At 36.0% G+C, this 19,773-nt stretch overlaps 1 protein-coding gene across 1 annotated transcript in view; it reads left to right on the top strand.

The window, feature by feature from the left end:
* The window catches only part of ELAPOR2 (endosome-lysosome associated apoptosis and autophagy regulator family member 2), a 72,116-nt gene that overhangs the window by 49,285 nt on the left and 3,058 nt on the right, over positions 1-19,773 (top strand). Inside the window, exons 16-20 of the mRNA XM_045564548.1 lie at positions 1,297-1,393; positions 2,068-2,169; positions 12,014-12,140; positions 16,688-16,866; positions 17,900-18,065. Coding sequence (XP_045420504.1) covers positions 1,297-1,393; positions 2,068-2,169; positions 12,014-12,140; positions 16,688-16,866; positions 17,900-18,065 — 671 coding nt within the window. The remainder of the gene's footprint in view (positions 1-1,296; positions 1,394-2,067; positions 2,170-12,013; positions 12,141-16,687; positions 16,867-17,899; positions 18,066-19,773) is intronic.

Below are 19,773 nucleotides of genomic sequence, written 5' to 3'. Positions count from 1 at the left end.
TATGGTGCCGATAACTTGCCATTGCATTGGTGTTTACCATAGATGATTAAGGCCCGCAGGTAATTCTAAATCATCACTTTGCAAAATGATTTTAAAAATCCTTACCAGTGGGGTCTATTGATCAATCTCAGTGAGTACAAAAAGCTTCTGAATTTGTGTATTAACTCATTTGTGGTATGACATTTTCTGAGAATCTGTGCCTTTCATCAAATTCTCTAGGAGTTGAAGAGGCAGAATAATTATAAAAACCAAAACTAAAAAGATGCAATAAGAACTCACAATCCAAACCTAAATCATAATATATGCCACTAATTTTTTTTTGTTGTTATTGAAACAGAGTCTTGCTCTGTTGCCTGGGCCAGAGTGCCATGGCGTATGCCACAAATTTTTATCATCTTTTCTCATACCAAAAGTAAGCTGGTGATAAGTAGCAAAGGTGAAGGTGCTGAGTTTATTTCCCATGTGCCCTTTCTGTCTCTGTGGTCCTGGCAGGTGTAGGAAAATTTTAAGAAGAATACAGGTCTCTATTTAGTGATTCTTAGGAATCAAATTCATTATAACCTCTGGGGTGGGGTTTAGGAATCTGTAGATTTAATGAACTTCATAGGTAATTCTGATGTGCTGCTATATTTGAGAACCCTATAGACTCCATAGCAAATTAGCTTTAAGTTTCAGCACCAAGGTCAGCTACTGGGCTTGTGGTCAGCATAACTCTGTTCCAGAAGCAAAGGTGGCTGTTATTGCTTGTGTTTTGGCTCTGCCATCATTTTGCCTTACAAGAGATAGGGGGAAAAAAGCCTTACTTTTCTGCTTATTGGATTAAGCAAAATTTGGGGTTATTTTCTAGAAATTATTACAGCACAAAAATTTTTGCTGTGTCATATATGTCTATATTGAATGTGAGTAAAAAGCTAAATTAGCAAAGTAGCACAGCTCATTTGACAAAATTCACCAGAGGATGAAAATTTTAATAGTAGGTTTGTGAACTGTTGGAACTGGAAGGAACTTTATAGATCATCTAAATTACTGTGTGTATTTTACAGATTCAGGAAATAAGACCCAAGAGGAGAAATAACTTAAGCAAAATTACAAAGCTAGGGAGTAGAATCTTTTCTGTCTTATTCTGGAGACTTTGGAAAGTTTCTTGTTTTTATCATGAATGTACTAATTTAGTACAGTATTTCTGGTAAAATGATAGTCATCAAAGTAAAGCTATTTTCAATTGAGACATACAGAGACTAAATAAATCTAATTTTCCCGTATTGCTTAATAGTTTCTTTTTTGAATGCCATCTAGGAGTGACAGTTGAAAGCACTTTGCAAAATATAAATATAAAAGAAGATATGTTCCCAGTTCCACCAAGCCAAATACCAGATGTGCATTTCTTTTATAAGTAAGTGAAGATGCTACTTCCCTTGATTATTTTTTTTCATAAAAAGGAGCTCACACACGCACACATATATATATGTAACTCATATACTCATAATTGTGTGTATATGATCATATACTGCATTGTGAGTTACTGTGGTGGGAAAGATAGATTATGTCACCTTGGGGTTCCTAGTATGTAGGTTGTACTTGATAGTAACTGGTTCTTAAATGAGAAACTTAATAAAAAGTAGGAAATATGAAATATTTTGAAAGCCTTATGTAGTTTCTCTCATAGATATGTATATGTATACTGTTTTAAATTAGGCAATAAAGAGAGTCTACTTCATTGTCTAGGCAGTAATTATTTATAATTCACACATCAAAGCATCAGCCTAAGTAGATGTGGTCCCTGTTCCTTTAAAATTTTTTGTGATTATAATTGTGATTAAAATTATAACACTTTTACTGAACACTTTGCTGATGCCTTATGACTTTGCTTGGGTACATAGTCAACTTTTCATAGGCAGTGAGAGTAAATGAGCTGAGTTTGTATTAAAATTCTAAATCAGTGAACTTTAATACATTTTTCTTTTTTATTTGTTCATAGAGCATGAGAACAATTATTCACATGATATTTTTGTCTTTGTCATCTGTATTATATCTGTTTTTTAAAATATTATTTGCCTTACAATATAGGTCTTCCACAACTACAACATCTTGTATTAATGGCCGATCAACTGCTGTGAAAATGAGGTGTAATCCTGCTAAACCTGGAGCGGGAGTGATTTCAGTCCCCAGGTATTCTTATTTCCCTATGATTATGCCACGTTCTATTTGTCATGAGGAAACAAAGCTCTTCAGTGTCTTACTGTTTTAAAACATATTCTCTATGGATGTAATGCAGAAAGAGAACAAAAGAATCTGTAGGTTTTTGTTGGAGGGATGTGCTGAGCACCTATTAAGAGGGATAAGTCCTTGTCCAATCTCAATACTTCCCAGCCTTTTAAATGATGTATTCTTGTCCTGTTTGCCTTAAGTGTCTAATTCTCTTGAAAATAATTTAAGCAATATACAATTAATTACACTGCTTGTATACTTTCATTTATCTTATTGTTTAGCCTCAATTTCTTTGAAAATTGGATAAGAAACTTTCCTAGATTATATTAAATAGTACTGGATCAACAGTTAACTAGCAGAGTGATCTAGATTGAGTAATTTAACCTCTGAGTCATAGTTTCTTTCTCTGGAAGGGGATGGGGGCCAGGGTAGATAATTTGTATTATCTATTTCCAACTCTTCATTTTTTAAAATTAATGATGGCAGAATCGCCAAGTAAGTCTGACCTGTAAAATACATAATGCAGTCCATTTAATACATATTGGCATTGGAACAATGTAGCTCTCTACAGTCAGTATCTGATTAACATAGTTCATATGTATTTGGAACACTAGGAGAAAGTAAGTAATTTCATGGACACAGAAGAATTGTCAACTTAAATATAGACTGCTTTAATGGCATGAGTGACACATAAATATCTCCTGATTTTTATTTTTCACAGTTATTCATTGTTCAGTATGTAGGTTATTTCTAATCTTTTTAGAGTTAAGGTACCTTTGGATCAAGTTTGATTTGCAGATTTTTCTCCATCATGCTAGCAAAAGCATGTGTTTTAAAAAGACAATGATCCACTTAATTTTGTGTTTGATAGTTTCACAGTAACCTTTGAGAAATTTTAAGCTATCCTGCTATGTCACATCAGGATTGGAAATCAGTGGTCTAAGCATTGCTTCAACTACTTGTGTGTCCTAAAAATAATTACAGTGGTTAACACAGTATTTTGGGCTTATTTTTGGGTGTAAAGACACACTGGCATTCACTTCTCACCAACTGCGTTTCTCAGCTTCTCGCAGATCTATAACTTAGTTATTCTTTTCACCTATTCTAGGTGAGGGAAGAGTGTGAGAACAGGATTATGTAGTAAAAGATAGTAGATACCAGAGAAAGGAGAAGAGGTTGCCTAATGCTCCAGGGCCTCACATGGAGGAGGACCCCTCTGCCAGCCTCCAGGCTAGAGCCAAGGCAGCAAACCACACTCTGAAAAGGCGTCTTCAGAGATTCCAGCAGTAAAGGCATGCGTCTTTCATTATTCTCTGATATTCCACCATATAGCTTTGAGTTCAGGAGCCTACTCTATTTTATAAAACTTCGGGGGTCCTTTTTTTTTTGTGGACCTAGCAATTAATCTCTCTGGGTCTAATTTCTAGGCATCTACTTGAATAACTTCTAAAGCCTCCTCCAGGTCTATGATTCAAGGAAATGATGTTACTAAAGATTAGGTCTGTCCTTTAGAAAATATATACCTCTAACTCTCCCAATGTGTGTTCTAATGTTTTAATATAATAAAGAAAATAGTCTCCAGGGGTTAAATGATGCCACCTAGAAACTGAAATTTTCCTTGTGAGGAGAGGAAAAGTGAAGTTTCTCTTCTGACCTCCAGCAATCTGCTACTTATGAACTTAATTATTTTTGCCAAGGTTTCTCAGTGGAACACCTTGAGGTGTCATTTATTTTAAAAATTAATTTCTGGGCCTTCTCTATAGAATCTCTGGATGTTGAGCACAGGAATGTTTTAAACAATACAAGGCAAAGTCTGATGCATATTAAAATTTGAGAACCATTTGTCTTAACCCACATTTTGAAAATTTGACTTGTTTTTTTCTGAGACAGATTCTCAAACTTTGTTCTGCATTTTTGTTTTCTGAAGAGCTAATTTAAAATGTCACAGTCTACAGGGTGGAGTCCTTTACACATATTTTGATAAATTTACTTATAATTATGATGTGCATTGAAGTATGTGGACCACTGCGTGGGGAGCTACTTGACCCCACAGCCTAAATGTGCTCACCTTTCTTTCTTGAATCAATTTCCCGTCAAGCCACAAGGGGGAGCTCCGGGATCAGAACATGAGAAACAGCAGCTTGTTCTGAAATAGAGTATTTTTTAGCTGTAGGGCTGAATAAAGATTTCCTACTAACAGGAAAAAAATGTTCACAGAGCCAGGTTTCTTGGGCTACTTTTGAAGAGGACCTTTTTTTTTTCTTTTTTGAACTTTAAGATCTTCAAGGGGCAGAGGGAGATACTAGACCCTTGCCCTGAGAAGCCTCATGTGCTGACGAGAAGTGCCAGAGTGCAGAAGGGATGCCACCCACAGGAATTCTCGTCTTGGCCAAGGATCTTGGCCAACCAGGAAAAGGCAACTTTAACAGTCCTAATGTTGGCTGGGGCCCTATTTGTTGGTGTCGTGAGAAAATGTCATAATACCCCAGCCCTGGGAAAATTAGAATGTCTTTTTTTCTCCTTTTCTTTTTAATTTATATAAATTTATGCAGTACAAGTGCAATTTTGTGACATGCACAGATTGCATAGTGGTCAAGTCAGGGATTTTAGGGTATCCCTCATCCAAATAACATACATTGTGCCCATTGTACGTAATTTCTCATCATCCACCTCCTCCTACCCCCTCACCTTCCACTGTCTCCATTATCTATCATTTAGCTCTCTATATCCATGTGGGCATATTTTTTAGCACCCACTTATGAGTGAGAACATGCAATATTTGTCTTTCTGTGCTTGGCTTTTGTCACTTAAGATAATAACTTCCAGTTCCATCCATGTTTCTGCAAAAGACATTATTTCATTCTTTTTTATGGCTGAATAGTATTCTCCATTGTGTGTATGTGTGTATATATATATATATATATCACATTTTCATTATTCTGTCATCCATTGATGGACACTTAGACTGATTCTATATCTTTGCTATCGTATTGTGAATAGTACTGTGATAAACTTGAGTGCAGGTATTTTTTTGATATATTGATTTCTTTTCCTTTGGGTAGATGCCCAGTACTGGGATTGCTGGATTGAATGGTAGTTCTATTTTTAGTCATTTTAGGAATCTCCATACTGTTTTCCACAGAGGTTATGCTAATTTACATTCCCACCAGAAAAATGAGAATGTCTAAATAGAAATTGAATAGGGCAGGAAAAAGGGGGAAATTTGTGTTCTTTGTGTATTGCCTGAGAAATTAGGGGGATAAGCAAATTATCTGGCTGTCTACTCATCTGCAGTTGGAAATTCCAGCCTGTCTATTTGGTCTGGCAAATGTAATTGGTTTCTAATTCCATAAAGTGTCTGGAGGGTGTGAGACATTTTAGATAAAAGCAGCACAGTGTTTGTGGCAGATGGAATCTAAGAGCTGGAGTGGACCTTTGAGATTTTCTAGTGCAGTTTGCACCTTACGCAGAGAATAAACTGCTAACACAATAGACTGCTGATATCCCTAAATAGATGCCCCTTTAGCTGCTGCCTGAAAGGCTTCCCAAACCTTTAATTATAATCTTAGGTGGTAGAGAAACTGAAGGCTCTTCTCTCATTAGGGAGAATTTAGACCTAAGCATGTGCCCAAAGGGCTCTTTCAAAATCATGAGAAATTTCTGTTAGTTAATAGAACATAAAAAGACCTTATTAGAAAGCAGGCAAATGGAACCATTTTTACTCTGATAATAGAGATGCCCTAGCATCTATGAGATCTTTGTGTCAAACCCATTTACTTTACAGAATAGGAAACACTCACACCCCAGGTTGTATAGCTATAGAGGGGCACAGTCAAGATGGACTAGTTTCCTGACTGTATCTATTGTTCTTTTCATGCCATCATTCTTTCATCTTGACATTTTTTCTCTCTTATTCCTCATGGGCAGAGATTTTCAAAGAATCACACTAAAAACAAATATCACATTTATCCTGGAGGAGAACTCAACTGATCTATGAATTATTGGTGCCTTATTTTAAATGAATCCTCTTTCTTCAAACAGGGTCTTTATTAATGTTATAAGTTATAGGAAGATCATGATCTCTCTCTCTCTCTCTGTTTCTCAACTTATGACTCTACTTAACTTCGTGGGTAGTTTATAAATCAGTCTAAAATTGTTTTGCTAAAGCCTCCTTCAAAATCCAAATTCATCTTCATTATCAGTGTAGCCTCTGGGAATATTGGTATCTCACAATAGGGATGCTTCACAGTTCTATTCTGATAATATTTAGTGGTCAACACTCCAGGGATTTATTCCAGAGACTCCAATGTAGACTCTTTCTATCAAAGTAATCCAATCTATGGATATTAATGTAGTATTTTCTTTGGTCTTTTGGAAAGGACTGTTAAAGCCAAAAAGTCTATCCATTTTAAGTTCTTAACAGGTAGAGAATGATGACTACTTAAATGAATCCCTTGTTTTCTTTTTCCTCGGAACAATTTATAAACATATAATAGATATCTAAATCTGTGCAAGTTAAAAAGAATTTAACTCAAAAGATTAAAATCAAATATGTTCTTAGAACATTAAAAAGTAAGGAGGTATATAAAAACGTGAGCATAAGTCAAAACAACTGAAAGCCATTATGTTCAAGAAATGGAAAATTTCTAAAACAGAATTGCTAAAATTATATAATTAAATACCGATAAGTAATCTTTGTGATATATAAATCATAAAATTTTAGGATAAATTTTGAAATAAGGATGATAAAACTTAGTTTTTTTAAAAAAGAAACTAGGGAGTGTCAGTTAATTTAGTTTGCCTAGGTCTTGATCTGATACTGGCTTTGGTAATTAACTCAGGACAGAATCTTTAGAAAGGGAGTTTTTTTGCAGGAGATTGGTAGAATTTTATAACCCTGGATCTAAGAGCTGTGGGTAAAAAAATCTTATGTTTTAACTCGGTCTGCTGTGATCTGAATGTTTGTATCTCCCTAAATTCGTATGTTGAAATATCATCAATTAATACTGATACCAAGGGGATGGTATTAGAAGGCGGTGCCTTTGGGAGGGGATTGATTAGGTCATGATGGCTCTGCCTACATGAATGGGATTACTACCCTTATAAAAAAGACTCCAGAGAGCTAGCTGACCCCTTCCACCATGTGAGCATGCAGCAAGAGTGGTATCTTTGAAGCAGGGAGCAAATCCTCACCAGACATTGAATCTGATGACATCTTGACTTTGGACTTCACAGCCTCTAGGACTGTAAGAACTAAATTTCTGTTGTTTATAAGCTACCTAGGTTAATATATTTTGTTATAGGAGCCTGAGTGGACTAAGACACAGTTATAAGCAGTTTATATGTTAACAAAATTGAAATTGGAGCAAGATGCAATAGTGTTTTATGGACCACACACAAGAGGGGACGAGAAATCCTCAGCAGAGAAAGGCTGGATTTTCTGAGATGCCAAACCTGAGAGAAATCATGAACAGCAGGTTAGAGACAGTATCACCAATGCCAGTATGAATACCCCACCTTGGAGAGCCCCAAGAAACACTCCAAAGCCCCTTTTGAAAGAAACTCAGCAACAACAGTTTATCCCAGAAGATAACTCAACTGACAGATGTCCTAGGCACACAAGACCATGGCCTTTACCCCCAGTTTCCTGAGATAATATCCAGAAGGGTCAGAAACATATCTACAATGTAGATAAGTTTGTTTTAACTTTCGTATTTTAAATGAAGTTTTGGCATAACAAATTTATCCTGAATTATAAAGGATGCAAACAGTTAATAATAGGTCGAGTATTAGCTCATAATAGTTCAGAAGAAAAGATTCTTCTCCATGAATTCATGATATGAACCCAGTAGATCCTGCTTTAGGAAAGTTGATTTATTTAAAAGATGACACCAGTAGTTCATTGCTCTGTCCAGTTATCCTCCGGGAAATGTATCCCATTTTAGAATCTAAGGACTAACTTCCTAAAAAAAGCTTAATCTGACTTCTTACATCTTGCCAGTACCATCCTGATTTATAAAGTAATCCCAAAAGTAAAGTAAGGAAACTGGGAAGTCTATGCCTCATTTACTAGTAAAACCAAATCAAGGTCCACCTGCTTGTCCTTGTGGTCTTTTCTCTGCCTAGGACTCACAGCACATCTAGCAATCTTGTAGAATCCCAGCCTTGCATGCCCCAGCTATTCATGACCATGTACTGTCTCTTTAGACATTTACTCACTGGTTTCTCTGGTGATCACATAAATCAAAAGTTATAAAAGAAGCACCATTAGTGGCACCTCTGCATTCCAGCTTTGAAGAGCTGGGAGGAGGTGGGAGGAGTTGGTGGTAGGACAGGTAATCAAACAAAAAAGTATTTCAAATATTTGGCAATAAAGTATTTATTTTACTGTTTGCTTTTTTGTTCTTGGTAGAAGAAAGTATTTTTTTCTCTTGTACTTTTTTCCTATTTTCATGCTATAAATGAGCGCTATTGAAATTATTATTGCCTCATATATCCTTGTCATTTCACAGGGAAGGCCTCATTTAAACTGAGAAACTGAGGTTTATAACAAAGGATTAAATTTGGGTATTCTGCATTTTAAATGACTCATTGGGTTAAAAGAATTAAAGAATTGATTCTAAATTAAACTACTTTTAACTTAAGAGTATCTTTTAAAAAGTGAAGTCTACTAAAGAGAGGCACTGAATCATTTTACTGTTTTGACACCTATTGGCAGCTTTATAAATTACATAAGTGTCTTGATTTTTTTTTTGTTGTTGTTGCAGTTTCAGTGTTTATATTGGTTCTTTAGAAGGTGATGTGCATTGCTAATAGTCTTTTATATTTTTGCAGTGCTTTGAACTTTCCAAAATTGTTCTGTCATTTTATCTATTATAACTAACCTGGGAAGGTAATATAGCAGACATTTGATTTTGACAAATTACAAAAATGAGGCAGGGGAAAGGAGGAGTTGAGTCATTTGTGGGAAAACACACAACCATTTGAAAGTCCAGTTAGAATTGTAACCCAGGTCTTCGCTTTAGAAGTTTTAGCAGCTTTCATTAATTTTCTTTTTCTTTTCATTTTTTGAATTCTTTTTTCTCAAACTTTAACAGACTTACTCTTCTATTTTCCCATGAGAAGTAGTTTGTTCCCACTCCCCGAATAACTTCTCTGTGTTAGAAAGATAAAGAAGAAAGTAACTTGGGGAATAGAGATTTGAAGTGGAGAGCATATTGGTAGTTTTTGCTAAATGATCAGGTAAACATAATTATTTTTAAAGTAGCACATCATTGTTAGGCAAAAAATAGTGTTCTTGAAGAATTTTTCTTATTATTACTCAATTTTTAAAAAAGCAATTTTGAGTTGCCTTTACTGATATAGAAGGTGGAAAGTAGGGATAATATTTTATGTGGCATGGTTTCCATTTATCATACTTACCTTTTTTAAATCTTTGTTTCTTAGTCTGAATATATTCATTACTCCCTTTTTACAAACAGTGAAATTAAGGCAGATAAGAGTTAAGCTATTTTTCTAAAAATCACTATTCAGCATTGTTCTTAGCTCTGACAAGTAACAGTGAGACTCTGATACAATATGTTACTAAAGAACATTGCTTTCCTTCACATCCCACCATGTCTGCTTAGTCTACAGCACACAGACACTTTGGAAAAATAGGTATGCAAAAATGCAGTTAATTTTTAGACACATAGATTTTTTTTTTAGTGTTCATATTCTAGGGTTTCTTAGACTATATTTAGTTAACTAAGAGTATGAAATTTTACTTTTCTGGTAGACTGAAAATTATAATTTTGTACCATGTATCATTAGAAAGGCATTTGAAGTTAAAACTTAAAAGCAGTCCTTTTTTGATTGTCATTATTTTGTGTCCTTTTGGTATTAGGTGTTTCAGGACACCTGTACTCAGCACCAGCTGAGGTCTGAAGGAGGTTTTCAGGCAAAGCCTATATTTTGGTTTGACTTAAGGGAGCTTAAAGTATAGTAGACAAATTAAGAGAACAATATTCCCCTAGTTCTAATGAATTCATGAACAGAACAGCCATTCTCACTAGAACCTTTCCAAATAGCTTCTGGCTTTAATCGGTAAGGATTCTGTACACAGTAGCAGCAGGTTCATTTTTCAGCCATGCTGTGTTTTTCTATTCCTAAAATGAAAGAGGCAAGTTGATGTAATGAGTCCACCTCTCAAAAAGCAGAATTTCTAAAAGTCTCCATCCAAGTCCTGCCTTGTGGTTGATTCAGGGTGATTCTGTCTCTGTGTAAGCCCCATCCATCATCTGCAGAGTGGTGAAGGTAACCACCTCCTGAAATCATCATCAGGCCAAGGAAGCCTAGGAGTGTAAAATCATTATATCACTGAGTTGTGTGTTGACCTGATGGTTGGTTGGCATCTCAGATCATCAGATGTTGGATTCTCATGGGGAGTGTGCAACGTGGATCCTTCGCATGTGCAGTTTGCATTGGGGTTCGTGCTCCTATGATGGTCTGATGCCACCACTGATCTGACGGGGGGTGGGGGGTCGGGTTAGGGTGGTGGAGAGTGGCTGTGGGTACCGGTGGGCTTCACTTGCTCACCATCACCTCTTGCTATGCAGCCGGGTTCCTGGTGGGCTGCAGACTGGGGGTTGGGGACTGCAGCTCTGAAGCATCTTGCCTAAGTGCATTGCCTTAGAAATTATAGCCTTCTTAACATATGAGGCCTTTCCTGCCTGTATGCCCAGCACTCACCCACTGTCTTGCTCTTGAAGCTCCAGCAACAATGACCTACATGTAATTTCTTACTGATTCATCATACTCTCTCATCCCTCTGGCAGGAATTCCTTTGCTTTCTTCACTTTTATTTTGGCTTAGACATCGTTTCCACCAAGAAGCCTTTCCAGAGCTATTTGTCATTATCTGTGTTTGTCTCTCTTTAAAAATTTTACAAACAGCTTTATAGAAATTTAATTCACATACTATATACAATTTATCCATGTAAAGAATACAATTCAGTGGTTTTTAGCATATTCACAGATATGTGCAAACACCATCATAGTCAATTTTAGAACATTTTTATCACCTCAAAAAGAAACCTCATACCCTTTAATTCTCATCTCCCTGTGCCCTAGCTCCTTTCCCAGCCCTAAGCAACTACCAATTTACTCTCTGTCTCTACAGATTTCCCTATTCTGGATTTTCAAAGGAATAGGATAATATGTTGAACTTTGTGACTTGTTTCTTTCACTTAGCATAATATTTTTAAGGTTCATTCAAGTTGTGGCATGTATTAGTACTTCATTTCTTTCTATGGTGGAATAATATTGCATTGTACAGATATACTACATGTTGTTCATCCATGCATCTGTTGATGAACATTTAGGTTGTTTCCACCTTTTGGTTATTATGATTCATGCTGCTCTGCATTCATTTACAAGTGTTTGTGTGGATGTATGTTTTTACTCCTACGAGTGGACTTGCTGGATTATATGGTAATTCTATGTTTAATTGTCTAAGGAACTGCTAGAGTACTGTTCCAAAGCAGCTGCACCATTTTACAGTCTTATTAGCAGTATATGAGTATTCCAATTTCTCTACATCCTCACGACACTTGTTATTATCTGTTTTTTGAGTCTAGCCACCCAAATAAGTATAAAATATTATCTCATTGTGGTTTTGTCTCTTTTAGATTTTTTTCCATTTGGGTTTCCTCAGCATCCACACAATGTTCCCCAGAATGCAATAGGAACCCAAATGTTGATTGGATTGAATGTGTTACACAAGCTGTCATTTTTATGGGTTTCTGTTTGTTTGTTTTTTGTTTCAGCAAGTGCCCAGCAGGTACTTGTGATGGGTGTGCTTTCTATTTCCTGTGGGAGAGTGCTGAAGCTTGCCCTCTGTGCACGGAGCATGACTTCCACGAGATTGAGGGAGCCTGCAAGAGAGGATTTCAGGTAAGGACCGAATCCATCTAAGCAGAACTGTGTCATTGAAGATATACTTGGTTAGTCTGGAATCATATCATAGAAATTCAGGTTCAGGAGCATGACTAAAGCTTATAGTTAACTTAATGTGACACTAACATATATTTAAAATCAATGGTCGCTCAACTCTCAAATGCTGGGATACCTGCAGATATATACTGGACTTGAGGAAAATCAGTCATGGCAAGGGAGACACATGGGCTATGGATATTTACCTGGCTGATAAAGGAATGATATCATTAAAGCAACATGTAGTTTATATAATGTAGGTAGGAATAATTAAGATGAGAATGGTATAAGTGAGTCACCACAAGAAACATGTCAAAAAGCTATAAGCGTATCCATATAAAATCAAGATTCTACTCTATATTTTCTCTGAAATCATTTGTGTACTTATTTGCTGCTTGTTTTCTTAAATAAGGTTGGGGTTCTACCCTATATATTTTTTGTTTCCTTTTTACATTTAATATGTTGTTAAAAATTTCCCTTCTCATTAAATTTTTTAAAACACGATATTTTTGTTATTGAAAAATATTCCATTATTTATATAATTTTGGATTAATAATTTTCCTGTTAGAGTCTTGAGAAAAAATGAAAAGCAATCCTTTCATAAATAACTTTGTAATGAATATATTTGTTAGAAATTTTATTATTTCCTTAGAGTTTATTACCAGAAAGAAGTTAATCGGATCCAAGGAACTGGAAATTTTTAAAGTTCTTGGTATATATCACCAAATTTGTTTGATTATATCAGTTTTCACTTTTTTCAGTAGTGTTTGGGAGAGCCTACTTCACTGCACCAGCTTTGAGTAGTATCATGGAAAAAAACCCAACTTAATCTCCTTCAAGACTACTTGCACCCCACCTCACAATCCCCAAGTTCCATTGAAATGATAGTAAGGAAGTGCAGGGGAAAGTAAATCAAAACCAGTGCTGCTGGAAACTCTAGTGGAAAGTGGGCCTCAGAGGACCAGAGGTTTAGATGGGATTTCTGTAAGCTAGAAGGTAGATGGGATAGGACTGATCTGCAGGTCAGCATGGAGAGGGGAACACACTAGAACACCCACTGACTGACTAAGGGGATTGGAGAGAGGGAGCTTTTTTTGCCCAGAAAAGTCTTGAAGAACATGCAGTTAGCAGGTTGGAGGGCAGGAACGTGAGAGGGATGGAATCAGAAGGCTTCCACCCAGTCCCATGCGTTCAGAGTATTTGGCAGCAGTTGTGTTCAACTTACCCCTAGGAAAAAATATAGAGAATTATTTTCTAAGTGGGTGTTTTTAAAATTTTAATGACTGTGAAATTGTAGTAAGAAGTATATTATACATCCAACCCAGTACACAGACACAAATTAGATACTCAGAGAATGCCTGAAAGTGAAATGCAGTTCCATGGAACAATACCTTTATTCATATTTTATGATGAAGTACTAGCATCAAGTTAATATAAAGTATATTCTTATTAATCATTTAATACAAAATAGGAAAAATCCCCAAATAGACAACACTAAAACAAAAATTAGGAAATGTGTTATTTAATTTGTCAAATGTGCTTACCTGCAGATGGCTTATTCGAGTTCAGAGTATGCAGGAATGGTGCCGCTCACTCAGTGAACTGTTGAGACAGTTTCTTGTTAACATTTTTAAGTGGGTCAAGGATGAAAATTCCAGGTTCACAAAAATGGTTTCTTGTTAATGTTCATAATGATAATGATACTTTTTCTGCTTCAGAAATTGAAATTGTTTTTCTTTATTCCAAAATTATGATATATCTTATAATTGTTGATTAAAATAAATGAAAAACTAAGCTGTATCCCCTTCTTTGGCTACCAAATTTAACTCAAAGGTTTTGAAAAGCTTCATGATTTTTTATCCAAACATTCTTTAATATTCACTATTTCTCTTCTGGAAGGTAATGATGAGATGTAGAAGACACTAAGGTTGCAACAGTTTCTCTAATTTTATTTCATTCAAACTGTCTTCATTGCTAAGGTTCTCTTCAACTTATTATAAGGATATTGAGAATAGGTAGTTGCTACGTGATTCTTCTTAAGTATTTGCTTTGGCCTTTAAGAATAATATCTTTTGGATTTTTGATGTGCTTGACATGTTGGAATTTGTAATTCCACCCCTATAATTATAAATTTAATTTGAGAAATACCAGAAGTTAAATATATCCTTCTGTTATATTTAGATATCAATTTTGAAAATGTTTGCCAAAGGATATTGAGCTTCAGTTAGAAAAATTTGAATGTCATTCCTGAGTTCATATACCTTATTTAGCATATTCCACTGCAGCTGCAAAGGGGTGTGATGCAGTGAGTGGGGATGGCCACCTCCAATCTCCAGATAAAATATTTCAAATGAGCTTCGTATGCAAATAACAACTTTTGCTGTGTTTTCCATTATATCAGTGAACATATGTGGATATTTTTTGGATGTCAAAACTTCATGATAGAAAAAAATAGTTATTACAAAATATTGCAATGGCGTTTCAAAAATTTTAAACCATCCCACAGTGTTTCCACACCATTTTTCTGCACCACCCTTTATAATTTTTCACTTAATGTTGACTGACCATGCACTTCCCAAGTTCTGTAAATATATCTACTACAGATGCATATGAAGTTAAATTTACCCAATACAAGAAGCCTGCCACATATAGCTGATGTTAACAAAAAGAGCTACACAACTTGGGATAAAAGTGCTCTTATCAAATTGGATCTCAAAAATCTATACTAGGTTCTAAGTGTGTATTAAGCATTACTTCTGAATGTCATGTAGTGGTAAAGATTTGAAGAGATACTGTATTATCACTAAGAGGAATGTTTTTCTATTTATCATCAAATTGATCTCACCCTGTTTACAAAATTTTCCTACATGCTGCAAGAATACATTTTTCAGCTGTAGTGTCATTTTCTGTTTTCCAATGATATGTGATTGAATGAAGGAATAATGCTTTCTAATTAATAGTTATATAATTACTGAGACTGAGACATTTTGCCAATAGCTTGTTTTTTTTTCTTTGTCAGTATTTGAGGAGCTTATTGAAAAGTTAGGTATTCTGAGTTTGCAAGTATCTTTTTAATTTTGAAGTTTTAAGATTTTTTTATAAAACTGTCATTACATATCAGAGCTTGCCATTTTTGTTGGATGTTGCACATTTGATAAAGCCATATAAACTCTGGCACAGTATTTTTTTCTTGTTAAAATGCACTTCAAATGAAGTCAATGTTTGCCAACTAGAGTTTACATTTTTCTTTGCATAGTCATTATTTATGCTTTGAGATGCAGCAGTTGAATTTGAACAGGTCTCAGCATTTCTTACCTCATCATTTTAATAAAAATAATGTGACCCATGTTATAAGTAATTTATTTGCACTAAGTTTCATGAAAATGTTACAAATTGTCATATACTAACAAAAAAATGTGATCACTAATATCCTTTCTAAGAAACATGCTGAAAGTTCCTATACAAAACTTAATTGAAACTTTTCCTCAAAGTAAATAAGATTCTCCTCCATATCACTTCATGACTACGTGCAAAAACATGTTTATGTATATAAAAGATAAAATTAAACATTATGGTGTTATCCTTCTGTTAGGGTGTTGATAAAAGTGACACATTACGAGATACATGCCCTGTGTCATTTAATGTCAATGGATATAATCATGCAAATTGCTAGTGGTCACTGAATATGTTGAGGAGCCATGTACTGTACTCTGATGTTCTCTTTTGATCTGCCTTATTTAATCTATTTATTAAAAAAATTTCTGGTTGAGACCCAGTATATTGATTTTTTTTTTAATTCACTAGATAACTGTAACTTGCAGTTTGAAAAGCATTGCCTTAAAGGTATTGAGTCATCTCTTTTGGGAGGACCAGAGCACCTGGTGTGGGTGGTGATGACCTGGAATAATGCCTTCCTCATTTTGGCATGGGGAAGGAGACCGCAGTCCATGTGCCCACCCCACATGAATCACCCAAGTCTGCCAGGCATGGTGCCACCAGTATGTCCTTGGTCCAGGGTCTGCTCTTCTGGTTAGAATAGATGCTAGTTGGGAAAATGGGCCCACATGATGGGTGGGTGCCACCCACTCCCATGAATTATATTAAACAACCTAAGCTTGTATCAAAAACATGAGTAAGAAGTCAAGGATCATCAAAATTTAAGGAACATAGCCCAAAAGATGTGTCCAGATGGAGTGATTTTTATTCAGTCTCCCCAGCATGTATTGAGCCCTTCCAATGTGACAATCCATGTCTTTGTTTGGTTTTCACATTTTCGCTCATTATTTCCTTATTCTCTCACTTCTGTATCCTTTTCCCTCTCTTTCTGGAGCTTCTGTTAAATGAATGGTGAATAATCCTGTGTGTCTGTTATACTATAAGTAAACGGTTAGCAAAACCCTTTTTTCTTCTAGGTGAGAAATTGACCTCGTAACAAATCTAGCTTTCACAATTGAATCTGAATCTCATTTCTCATGTTGTATGTGGTTTTATTTATTTATTTAAAAAAGGAAACCTTGTATGTATGGAATGAACCTAAATGGTGCATTAAAGGAATTTCTTTGCCTGAGAAAAAGTTGTCAACCTGCGAAACAGTTGACTTTTGGCTGAAAGTGGGAGCAGGTGTGGGAGCTTTCATGGCTGTTTTGCTGGTGGCTCTCACTTGCTACTTCTGGAAAAAGAATCAAAAGTAAGTACCCTCATTAGAATGTTCATATAAGAACTGGAGGGTCTGTTTTGTTGTGAAAATTTTAGACTTAACCATTTTATCCCATAAATAGATTGTCTTAGGGAAACAAGAAATTTCCCCTCATGAAGAAATTACAGGAAAGCCCTCTGAGAATGCAAGCAGAGGAAATGATTGTTATTCTGATAATAAAAAGATCATAGAACATTAGAGATCATTGAATTAGAGCCATTTATCGTAAAACAAAGAAAACTGGAGGCTCCGTGTTGCTCAGGTAGATGGTAATAGAGCTGAGATTGCCAGACAGATTTTCTCTGTGTTTGTTTTTCTTTTTATGACAATGCTGTCTTCTTGCTTCACCTTTTATTTTTTAATTTCTTGTGGGCAGACATTTGCAAAGAAATAGACTAAGTACAATGCCAAATATCACATTTATTTGCTCCAAGAATCTGGAATTGAGTATTGAGCCTAACATCTGAATGTATATTGATCTGTTACATGATTTAAATTTTTGACAATGATTTAAATCTCAGTTGGACTGTGGAGGTTCTATATTGTAATATCTAGGCACAATTGTAGTATCTGGGGTGGTAGTATAAAGGGATAAATGACATAGAGACTGTGAAGACCAAATCACTTGCCTGTTTGATATTCTCATCCTTATGAACTAAACTTTGGAAAACCTGATGGTGAATTGGCTTCCAAATATTCATAAATTAAGAAAATGGATTCAGACCTCAAAGTTTTTTTTTTCCCAAAAGTACTTCATAATTGGACAATTCAGTCAATATAAAGTAAGTGGTAGAATTAATTGTACTGAACTGATTCTCTGACATCTGGGGAATATTTTTATGCAAATGGTAGATAAATGGGAACATATATTGCTATGGCTCTAGGTGAGGGAAATTTGTTGGTAGAGTAACAAGACAATTTAATGAGCTGGCATATGACCACCTAAAATAAGAATTAGTTTATATAAAAATAAATGGACATTTATCTATTTACTTATTTGTTTATTTTATCTACCACTACTTAGACTGGAGTACAAATATTCCAAGTTAGTAATGACAACTAACTCAAAAGAGTGTGAACTCCCAGCTGCAGACAGTTGTGCTATCATGGAAGGAGAAGACAATGAAGAGGAAGTTGTATATTCCAATAAACAGTCACTACTAGGAAAACTCAAATCCTTGGCAACAAAGGTGAGAGCAGAATTTTAACCTGGTATTACTGGGCATTTATAATAAGGGCCATATTAACTTAATAGTAGCATTCATGCAAACTCTTATTCAATATGTTTCTATCTCAGGGGGTATTTATCCAACAGAAATACTCCTAGAAGTACATGATGTAAATACAAGAATATTCACTGCAGCATGGTTTTCGCTAGTTAACAAAGTAGAAACAACCTTAAGTACCACGAATAAAGACTTAGACGAGAAATTTTCATACATAAAAGTAATGGAATACTATGCAACTCTGCAGCTGTTAAAGATTGAGATATCTATGTGTACTGATAAGTTAGGTCTAAGATACTGTGAAAACAACAAATCTAACTACTCCTAAGGTGCAAGCTACCATGTTTTTAGGGTGGAAACAAATTAATGAAGAAGTTCAGTCCTGGACATACACTTGGTGCTTCTGGAAAGAAAGAATCACTTGCAATTTTTGGGCACACTTAAGTGGGACCTGCATCACTTAGGCAGCACAGGTTGACAGTGCCTGTAAGTGGCTTCCTTGCTGCCTAGTAAACCTTAGGGTTTCCAATTCGTCTCATATAACTGTGTCTCTGTCTCTTCTTTGTCTTTGGGAAGACTTCTTGAGGGCAGTTAGTTCAACTTTTCCTGTTTGTCTACACTGCAAACTGGTGGCATTTGTCCACCCCTTGAAATGACTTAATATTGGCTATGGGAATGGTGGTGTTGTTGGTGTTCTTCTGGGGCAGGGGCTGAGGCCATCCCTCTCTGTTTTGGATAGATTTCTCAGCACATTTAAGGGGAATGGCAATCAAATTGTGGTTAGAGCATGTGGCGTGGGTATGGCAGGCCCAGCAGTCAGTTAAATTAAAGGCACTTGCAACAGTTTGAGGGAGCCACGCCAGGGCATTTTTCTTCATAGGAAGGTGACGGGTGGCTCTGAAAAACAAATGATTGTTAACATGTCTCCTTCCTTCATACCTCCCAGGGTCTGAGGTATCTCCTCCCCAAGTGCTTCGTTATCAAACTGCATTGTTGTCTCCCTGCTCTGCCAAAAAATCAGTTTGTCCCATATCAGTAGCTGTAACTTCATCTTATTTCTACTCAACCCCTACTGGCACCTAGATTTGTCCTCCAGAACATTCAGGTACAAGAGGGACAAGGGCATTTTAAAAAACACATGGAGACCCATTGTGTACTCTGCCTTTGTCCATGTGGGCCATGGTAGGGGGACTTGGTGAGCAGTGTATCCAGCAAGTGGCCATTATCCTTTTGATCTTGGATCATGACAAACCAACAAGACAATAATACAGATGGTTAAGCCAGAATTATGTTTGAGCCTCCTAGACCTGCTTCTGCCTGGGCTGTCACTGGAGGTAGTACCCAGACAGCCTGGGGGTCACTGTTGGAGTAAATAAGGACACATCCTGCCCAGGAATGGTCAGGCAGAATCCTGGATTTTCAGATAAGTGTATATAACCTTATATGGGGTGTGTGTGTGAATAAAATTAGTGACCAAACTGCCTTACTAAGATGTGTGGACCAGGAGAAATTGGGGGAGATAGTCATAAATTTTTCTGAGTTATTTTCTGAGAAGACCCTTCTAATGCTCAATGATACCACATGCCTTTGGGCAGTAGGAAGTGTGGAAGGTCCATTGAATACCTCTGCTCTCAGCTCATTTCTAGGTGGCTTTTGTGATTAAAATGTACAT

The sequence above is a fragment of the Lemur catta genome, chromosome 11, assembly GCF_020740605.2.
Source record: "Lemur catta isolate mLemCat1 chromosome 11, mLemCat1.pri, whole genome shotgun sequence".
Classification (NCBI taxonomy): domain Eukaryota; kingdom Metazoa; phylum Chordata; class Mammalia; order Primates; family Lemuridae; genus Lemur; species Lemur catta.
The sequence above is the reverse complement of the archived record's forward strand: the minus strand, read 5'-3'. Positions and strand labels throughout refer to the sequence as shown.